General features: G+C 45.9%; 1 protein-coding gene across 3 annotated transcripts in view; it reads right to left on the reverse strand.

Annotated features, from left to right (window-relative positions):
• The window catches only part of HERC2 (HECT and RLD domain containing E3 ubiquitin protein ligase 2), a 217,422-nt gene that overhangs the window by 130,222 nt on the left and 77,039 nt on the right, over positions 1-10,161 (reverse strand). For all 3 annotated transcript variants that reach the window (XM_019524227.1, XM_019524228.1, XM_019524226.1), the window contains exons 20-23: positions 7,968-8,146; positions 7,093-7,277; positions 6,184-6,339; positions 5,704-5,889 (exon numbers count right to left, since the gene is read on the reverse strand). In XM_019524227.1, coding sequence (XP_019379772.1) covers positions 5,704-5,889; positions 6,184-6,339; positions 7,093-7,277; positions 7,968-8,146 — 706 coding nt within the window. The remainder of the gene's footprint in view (positions 1-5,703; positions 5,890-6,183; positions 6,340-7,092; positions 7,278-7,967; positions 8,147-10,161) is intronic.

The following is a 10,161-nucleotide window of genomic DNA, read 5'->3' on the forward strand; positions in this document are numbered from 1 at the left end:
ATGGAGAGGGTCCAGAGGAGGGCCACTCGTATGATCAAGGGACAGCAGGGTAGGTCCTATGAGGAAAGGTTGCGGGACCTGAACCTGTTCAGCCTTCAAAAGAGAAGGCTGAGGGGGGATCTTGTGGCCTGTTATAAACTGGTTAGGGGGGGATCAGCAGGCGCTGGGGGAGTCCCTGTCCCCCCGAGCACCACAAGGAGTGACCAGGAACAACGGTCACAAGCTGGCGGAGGGAAGGTTTAAGCTGGACATCAGGAGGCGCTACTTCATGGTCAGGGCGGCTAGGGTCTGGAACCAGCTTCCAAGTGAGGTGGTGCAGGCTCCCACCCTGGCGGTTAAGAGGAGGTTGAATGACCACCTTACTGGGGTCGTTTGACCCCAGTGCTCTTCTTGCCATGGCAGGGGGTCGGACTAGATGATCTGCTCAGGTCCCTTCCGACCCTAGAAACTATGAAACTATCCTCAAGGAAACATCTGTGGGCTTACCTCTGCTCCAATTTATTATAAGGTCTGCCAATTGTTTCCCCATGCAGCTTTGCAGCCTCCCTTAACTGAGCCATCTTGTTTACCTGCATGTGGTATCATCTGCTCTGGGGTCATTAAGATCAAATGCCACCTGCCAGGTTAATTGCTGGCACATGGCCAGCAGAAAATAGTTTAAGTTTTTTTCTTCCTACATTTTGCAGCCTGTGATAAGGAATTTTAGAGAAAAAAATCCTGCTAACTTTAAATTTTATATTGTGTATGTTGGCTAACAAATGAGATACTCTGTGTTTGTACTGAGTAACCTATCACCAACATAAAATCCCCATCAGAATCTATAAATATTATGCAGTTAGGTACCCTGTATACATAAATAAGAATTACAATTGGTTGAACACTCTTGAATAACATCTGAAATGCTGTGTTTGTACTTTTAGCTTAATCTGGCTAATGGCTTGTTTAATTTTTCCTTTACTAGTAGTTTGTTCATGAAAGCACTATCATATGAATTCACGTGGATAAGAACTCTGGTGATACCATGTTTCACGGAGGTGTTCCTGTAGTCCCATGAGCAGCAGTCACTAGTCCCTGTCTATCGCCTTCCCTGATCTAGTACTATGAAAAATGGCTAGTTAATAGCAGGGAATGTGAAAGGTTAAAGAATTAATAAATTTAACCCAGCGGTTCACAATTGGTGGTACACGCAACACCAGTGGTGCGCAGCCAACCTGTCAGTGGTACGCGTTAACAGACTTAAATTACTTCGTATGACACAACCTTAAGTACCGCCAGCAAATTTTTATCACTTTAAATTGGTGGTGAGCAATCTGTCAAAGTTTGGGAACCACTGATTTAACTAATAAGTGCAGTGATAACCTACTAGCTTGGGGTGGGCACAGTCTGGCAGGGAAGGTGGGGGAAGGGAAACCCAGTGGTGCCCCAGCAGAAATCAGAAGGCAGCAGGGCAGGCAAGAGAGAGGGAGGGACCAGGGGAGGGGAAGAGGCAAAAGGGACTACACAGCATAGGAGGGAAAAAAGGGAGCAGCCTAATAACTATGCAATTAGCTCCTGGTCCACAGATGCTCCCTCCCTCCCTCCCAGTGCAGGGCTTCCCATAGGCCCTGTTGTCTGGCTGGGCTTGCTTCCTTCCCCCCTCCCCTCAATCAAAGGGCCCCAGGAGCCCAGAGCAGCAACTGTCTGAGCTGCTGTGTATACTGTCATTTAACCAGTATAATTTGAGGAAGTTAAACAAATATTTTTAAACTATATTTACACCCCTAGTTAATAGTTCCTTGTCAACTGTTGTTTCTGCCAATTGTAAACTCTAACAAACCTGAAATAATTAAATTACCTAGTGCCCGACACTTTGAAAATATTCCCTTTACCCCAACACTGACCCTCCTCATTGATCTGACAGCAGAACCATCAGAAACAGTGCAAGATGGTGGTGGGAATGGCTGCGTGCTGCCCGGCCACAGCCACACTGCCGCTGCCGCCCTGCAGCTGGCCATACATCTCCAGACACTGCTTCGCAGTGGCGCAGGAAGGTTTTGTACACAATGGCCATCGCTGCTGGCACGGCCCTACAGGTAAGTGACAGCGGCTGCCACGTGCAAGCCCCTTCCCCCCCCAGCCACCATTGCTTGCTGTGGCTTTAGAGCCAGCCATGGAGCTGTGCAGCCAGCCGCATGCAAGCCTCCCCCTCCCCTGGGCAGCCAGCTGGGCAGCATGTGTGCCACCCGCACATGGCAGGCACCACCACACCACGCCCCGCATCAGTTGCCTGCAAAGCCCCCTGCAGAGAGGCACCCTTGCCCCTGCCCCCACCCCTGGCCCTGCTCCCTTCTGTGATATGCCACCTAGAGCCAGAAGCACCCCCCCCGCTCCCTCAGCCTCCATCTTCCCCAGCCCTGCCCCACCACCCCTAAGCCCCACTTACCTCTAGAATCCAGGGACAAAGGGCATGGCTCTGGTGGCAGCACTTGCCCGCACAGGCGCCCCAGCTAGCACGCAGCTGCCATCACACTGCACTGCTGTGGAGCCATGCAGCCAGACGCAAGGCATAAGCAGCGGTGCAGTGGAAGCCACTGCATGCAAGTCCCCCTTTCCACTCTCGGGCCAGGCAGCATGCATGTGGCCTACACACGGTGGTTGCCACCACACTGCCACTGCTGTGCCCTGCGCCACTTGCCTATGAAGCTGTGCAGGTGGCCATGGGATGGTAGCTCAGGGTGCAGTGGCAGAGTTGCGGTGGCAGCCTCTGTGTGCGAACCCTGTCAGGCTGGCCAGCGTGTGTGTGGCCCTCAGAGTGTCACCCCTGCCCTCACCCCCGGCTCTGCTCCTGGGAGTGGACACAGAAGCACGCTCCCCCCACTTCTTGATCTACCCCCTACAGCACCTTCCCTCCCCCCCGCCCTGCCCTGCCCTGTCCCTTTCCCACACACACACTTACCTGCTGGGGTGGGTGTCAGTGTCTGCGTGTGCCTCTGTGTCTGCATGTCTGTGGGTCTGGGGGGCTGTTGCAAGGGGCATAAGGAGGGCTGTTGAGGCTATGGGGGGGGAGTGCGGCACACCAACAGCGCTGCAGGGGGCTGTGGGGGGCCTTTAATCTTTATCACAGATTTTGAGTTTTTAATCACAGAACCGGTAATTTTTAAAATCAGAGAAAACCAGGATCCCTGGTTATGAGAGACTGGTAATGCATTTTGTTAAAAAGCCATGCTTAAAAGCCAAATTCTATACAAGCTTTTAATATATGCAAAAAAAATCCATATTTAACAAGTGTATCTCCTAAAAACTTAAGGGAGAAATAAATAAAATAAACAAGGCTCTCTGATTTAACTCAGACTAGAGAGCCACTAGCTGAGTAATCTGGCAGCACTGCTGAACACAGCACAAAATTATCAAAATACTTTACTAGACAAACAAAACAGGTAAATTCTCCAGAAAATTTCAAGGAAATTATCAGCTATTGATAACTAGATGCCCTAACCCATGGAACTTCCTATCTATGAGGAATAGATATATTACAGCAGCGATTCTCAACCAGGGTGCTGTCAAATCCTGCAAATGGTGCCATTAGGTGTGGGGAAATAAGCAGATAAGTGTAAGCTAAAGCTCTTCCTTCCCTAGCCAGTCCCAGCCTCCCACACCCCAGGCCCTCTGCAAGGACGTATACTGCAGTGCTTACAAATTAGTTTTTAAAGCTGCACGCCACTCAATTCACAGAAGTTATGAAGGGGTGCCTCAAGTCCAATCAAGAATGCCTCAAGTCCAAAAAGGTTGAGAACCACTGGATTGGAGGCATCTCCATCAATGAGCGAAATGTACTACCCGCTGGTATGGCAGAACGAGCTAAGTAATGACAAGCTGTATGTCTGGAGTACCATGAAACCCACAAAGAGTACCTACCAAAACAGGTTCTCAGCAAGACCAACCAAAAACCTGAAGTTTCACAAAATGAATGAACACTATTAAGTGCAAGGTTGTTCTGGTATTTTCAGTTTTGAATCAGATAATTCTAGAAACTATCCCCCAAGCTTCCCTGGTTGGAAGAAGCTGAGTATCATGTCTCAAGAACCTGAAAAATAGAAGTGATCTGTATGATGTATTAAGTGTGGAAGGATGATTCATTTACAGAGGAGAATAAATGGTAATGAAGAGAACCTAGCAAAAAGCAGGACAACACAAAACTACTCTCTATTTTAATATAAAATTGTAAGGCTCTCCCCAAATACCAGCTCTTAAAGGTCTTTGTGTGTATTTAACATAAAGAAGCTATGCAAACAAAAGGTGGCATTTTGCAGGAATTAAAGCTGCAATAAAATGGCTACAGTTGTTTGTGGATCTACTTAAAAGTTTTGAATCAAAATGTTCAGCAGGAAGATTGAAAAAAGCATTTACAGAAACTAAGTAACTAACATCTTCCTCTCTAATCAATTTAAAATGACAGGCTCATATCTTGAAGTAGTTCATTGGAAAACAAAATCCACAAAAAGTCATCTACTTTTGGACACCAACAATTTAACGCAAACACAAAATATCATTGATGTATGTAATCAATTTTTTTCCAGAGCAGGGACTGGCACCTGCCCTCACTGTCTAGCTCAGGGGTTGTCAACCAGGGGTACGCATACCCCTGGGTGTACTTGGGAAGGCCCCAGGGGGTACACAGCAGCAGCACCGAGAAGCGGTGGTTACACAGCATCTGAGGAACTGAGCTTTACACCTCACAAAAACACATCCTCAGCCTCCTTCCTCCCCACATTTGGTTAGTTCACAAGGTGCAAATCTACCCTGCCTTTTATTTCAGAGCAGCTCGGCTAACTGTGTCTCGAAACAGATTTCAAATAGGAGTCCAGTATAAGAATCTTCTGAGCTGTTGTGGTTTTTCTGAGTTCTCTGCAATAAAAGAACTGTTTTATTATTTCTCACTCGTTAAAAAAGCAAGTGAAAAAACTAACAGCTGGCATTTTTCAACAGGGACCTTGAATCTACAAGGCTGAGAACCATTATAGTTGGGAGAGATTAAGAGTATCTTTTGGGGACAAAGTGCCCACAGCTGAAGGAAGGCACTTGGAAGTGCCTAATACCTAACTACAAAAGATGGTCAAAGAAAAGATTACCCAAAGAAAAGCCTTAATTTTCACAAACATCCTGAACTATGACAGCTACAACACTCCAGCCCTGAGGTGCTGAACAAGGCAGAGAAAGGATTTTTAACCCACTATCTTTCCCATATTCCAGGCAGTATGATCCAACTGAATTACAATGAAGGAGGAGACAGGGTGAGATTGCTACCACCACCATGTTTCCTCCATCCTGAATTCTGTGAATATCCCATGTGTAACTTCCCATGTAAATCTAACTTGAAAAGGCAAAATGCTTGGTTTAAACATTTTCCCTTTAAAAAAAAAAAAAAAATCAGCTGCATATTTGCTGAATTTCACCTAAATTCATAAATATTTTGGGCTAGTTTCATTTTTCATTAAACTTATCAATCAAAACAATTTACAAAGTCCTTATAAATACAATATTAGCACTTATAAGGGGAAGCTAAGGTACAGATGCTGAAGGGAAGCTTTATAGTTTGCATAAATAGTATTTGAGAGACTTTACTGTGCTTCATAAGAGAGAGTACTACATATTAGAAGCATATTACTTTCAGAAACTGTGTGAAGACCTAAAAAAAATTTCAAAAAGCTTTGGAAAGGAACATACCCATTATTCCAGGCCATGCTAAATCCTCATTGTCATCTCTCTCTTTTCCAGGGGCAAGCTGGTTAAATCTGTCCAGATGTTCGAGCAAGCCAGCCAAGAGAGGGATAGCACCAGCTTCCTGCATTAACGCAGCATTTTTACTGAGAAGCAACTCTATAGAAACTACCAGCTCTGGAAGAAGAACACCTAGAAAAAGGAAACATTCAGATTTAAGCCCAAACATATCTGCAATTAGCTGCCTCCGAGACAGATTCCTAGCAATTCATTGCACCTTTGACTTACTGCTTTAGAAATCACTGTTCCCTCCTCTTTTATCACTGCCCTCCTTCCAAGTTTTCAACTCATAGGGACCAATTTACCTCTGGGTTTTTTTAGGGTTTATTTTGTTTGTTTCTACTCTTTATTAATTGCTTGAGGAATCATCTACCAAATAATTTGAAGGTAATGAGAAAAAACAGAACTTTTCCAGAAGAGAGATACCTGTTAAATCTCCATCTACAACACGAGAGACTTCTGCAAAATGCCTGTGACTAGTGAAAGCAATGCTTATTGCTACAGGCAGTATATCGCCAATGTGTGTGCACAGAAGTGCTGTGTACTTCTTCAGCAAAGAACCAACTCCAAGAAGCTCAGGACCTATCAAAGACAGGGAAGGGCAGAGATCAATCTTATTTGTACTACACAAGGACAGACTCCAAATTTCTTGGGGTATTACAGAAATCAAACCACTTAGAATCCCAAGGAAATTTTGAAAACTATGGGTCAAGTTAAAACTAGTGTGCAAGCCAAATTTCTAACGTGAGCTAATATAAAATCTCTAAGATGCCTAACTTCTTGTAATTCATTTTTTGTCCTCATGGTTCGGACTGTTCCAATTCTATCTTTATTCTGTTTCTTTTCGTCTCCTCAATACACTAAAAGATCCTGGTCCCTACAATGAGAAAGACACAACTGTTGTCTACCAGGCACACACCCTCTCTTTTTCTAAACCCCTGCAGAAATCATGCTGACATTAGCCTCAGTGATAATACTGGTCTTTCTGAAATGAAAATCTCTCTCGTCTCTGACGTCAAAATGATCCAATCTGGAAACATCTGGGTCTTACAATGCAATACAATCACATTCTTTGTCAGGGAATAACTTCAATTTAAATGTACTAAAATTGGTAAGCTGCAATAGCTTTCTGATAAAATGTGCGAGGTGACTTGCATAATAATGTATCTGCCCCATATGTCTTGAGCACTGTTCGTATACTGTTTGTTTACCATTCAAAGTGATTGAAGCATAACAGGTTTAAAAAAAAAAACTAGTGTAGCTCCCTTTATAAATCAAACAGGAAAAACTTGCTTACAATTGTTATAGAAATGCTTAGAGTTGTTTGTAACTTACCAGATGTATTTGGGACGTGTCCGACACACACTCCTGGATAAAGTTTACTAACAAGTAAGCGCTGGAAACGTAGCAACAGGTCCAAAGAAGCAGATCGCTCTTTGCTATAATGTTCATGATCCAGGCAGGAAGAAATACGACGGGCAACATCCTTTAGTTTGGCTATAGTTTGCGAAGCAATGTTTCTAGTTGATGTAGAAGTATTATAAAGTATGTTATAAAGGACAACTGTTATGTCAATAACTTCTGGGTTGCATGTGATTAAGTGACATTGTTACAGTTGCATTTAAGTAATAGAGCGAGATAAACTTGAACATTCTGATCTTTTAATTTCTTCCTTCTATGCAGTACTGGTATGTCTTACCAAGGAGCCAGGCTTTCTTCAAAGCCTCGCCTCCTTAGCAACAAGCATAACAACTTTCTCCACACACCCTACCCCCAAAGCAATAAAGTTAGCATGTCTCAGAGGTCCTGTTATCTTGCTCCATACCCAATTCATGCCAGTATTGCAGTTTTTTGCAAGCAGGTGCTGACTGTTCTCTCTGTTCTCTTTATTATGCATTCTTTGCAGTGATGGAACAAGCATCAACATCAAGCAGCAAGACAAAAGCCACACAGCCTAGATTTACAAATAGCTATTGCAGGTCTTTCCATCCATAAAAACAAAAACTGGGAAAAAAAGCTCATTTTCTTAGCCTTTAAACTGCTCAAAATTCCCAGCTAAAAGGTCTGAAGGGGGAACGAGCACTCTCTACCACCAGGGAAACTTACTTGGTTATTTTCTTTTTAGTTGCACATTGCACAAAATACATGTAAAAATATTGTTCCTGCAAGAAGGACAGACCCACAAAAGTGACAAATTTAAAACAGTTTACCTCAATAATTGCTGAATTAGTTGGACCAGAGGTAAAGTCTGCTTTCCTGCAGACTCATAGATTCCAGTATTGATAAGGTCCTTGTCCAAAGGAGTCCTACTCCTGTGAAGTGTCGATGCGTTTGCTTCCTGCTCATCAATTTCTTTTTCTTTCTGGGCTTCTTTTTTTGCCTCAATGTCCTGCAAAGCAAAATGCCACTTTTAAAAAAAACCCACACACAGAGCACACTACAACTACCCGAAATTACAGAGTATAATATAAAACCACTTCTCATAGGAGTAGTTCAGGGAAAGCAACACACACACTATTATGTAGTGGCTGTCACCCATACCACAAATGAGATGCGCTTGTTTATTTCATACCCACATATTGTGCATATATTAGCATTTTTTTTAAATACATCTTAAAAGAAGATTTTTTTGTTGTTTTTTACTGACTAAACCTTTTGAGTTCAGCTTCTCCAAGCCAGATTAAGGGCTAAAACCTGTCAACTGCTCATTTCCAACATGCCAACATCCACTGAAGAATGCTAGTTTTGGCAGGCATTTAGGATAGCTACAAGGCAGTCACAGAAGTAGTCTAGCTAATAAGACAGGGCTCTATGTAGGCCAATCCACCCTGCTTTTCAGCAATGTAAATTAATCTGAGCATAGCTCTACGCTGTTAGGTTAGACTGCTATGATTGCTCAGGTACCTCTGCACTACACTGAACTGTGAACCGGGGTGGGCAAAATATGGTCCGTGGGCTGCATCCAGACCACCAGGCACTTTCATCCAGCCCACTGTGCCCCCCAATGAACTGCACCCCACCCAGCCATTCTGCCCATGATGGTGGGAAAGAGGTGCCCACGTGTACAACCCCCCAACATACCCTACTGCACCTTGCTCCCACCCATTGGGTGTAAGGGCTCTGCCCAGCCAGCAGCTTCTGGGCAGGGCTCCTGCTGCAGCCAGAACCTGCTCACTCGGGGCAGCAGGTAGGGAAGCAGGAGCGCGAAGCTCAGCTGGACAGAGTGTGGGTGTGGGGTAGGGACCTTTACACACTCCCCACATTGCGTGCAGGCCCTGCTGCCTGGCAGTGGCAACAGGCAGGGAGGTTAGGGTGCTCATGCCCGGCAAAGGCATGGTCCAGTCAGCACTGTGTAGAGGAAGAAAGGGGATACAACCCTATCGCCAGGGCTGTGTCACATGTCTGCAGCTCCAGCACTTGCAGCAGGAGAAGCCCCGCCCCCTGCTGCACAGGTCCCCACACCCTGCTGGGAGTGGAGAGAGCCCCACCCCCTGCTTCCCCACAGAGTCCAGCATAGGGCTTCCCTGCTGTGAGTGCAGAGCTACAAGGGCGCAGCACAGAGCCCCTACAATAGAAATGGCCAGTGCTGCACTGGAGGCAAGGAGTCACCCCCCGGAGCCTGCCCAGCCACTTCTATCACAGGGCCTCTGCTCCATGCACCTGCAGCTCCACACTCGCAGATGGCAAACCCTGCACGAGACTCCGTGGGGAAGCAGGGAGTGGGGTTCCCTCCACTCCCAGCAAAAGTGGGGGGACCCACGAAGCAGGGAGCAGGGGAAGCGCCAGGCTTCAATGTGGGGCTTCCCCCAGTGCAAATGCTGGAGCTGCAGGCACACAGCACAGAGCCCTGATGATAGGGCAGGCTCCACTCCCTCCCTCCCTCTGTGCCGCACTGGCCAGAGCCATGCCTGCGCCAGGCTGGAGCACCCTGACCTCCCCGACCTGCTGCTGCTGCCAGGCAGTGGGGGCTGCACACCATAGGGGGAGTGTGTGCAGGGTCCCTACACTGCCCACCCTCCCTCACAACCCACACCCTGCACCCACAACCCCCACTGACATGCATATACCCCAACATACCCTATGCCACCCCACACACACACTAAAACAGTGACATTTTTTGAATTATTATGCAATCCTTTCCATATACAGTACACAATCACAAGTCATGACAAATATTTTTGTAATAAAATCAAAATATATGATAGAAGGTGCTTGACTTCTAATGTAGGATTCTTTTTTTTTTCTGGTTTTAAGATGGCAACCCCCCCTTCCAAATGAGAATGGCAAAGGCCAGAGGTCAGGGGGCAGGACTTCTGTTCCCAATGTGGCAACCGGCAGGGCAGGGCAACTGTCAAGGGGTGGGGCTACCTATGCGGCCTCCAATAGCTTGCCAAAATTTGTTAA

Source organism: Gavialis gangeticus, unplaced genomic scaffold (assembly GCF_001723915.1).
Source record: "Gavialis gangeticus isolate Ggan-Ray unplaced genomic scaffold, GavGan_comp1, whole genome shotgun sequence".
Classification (NCBI taxonomy): domain Eukaryota; kingdom Metazoa; phylum Chordata; order Crocodylia; family Gavialidae; genus Gavialis; species Gavialis gangeticus.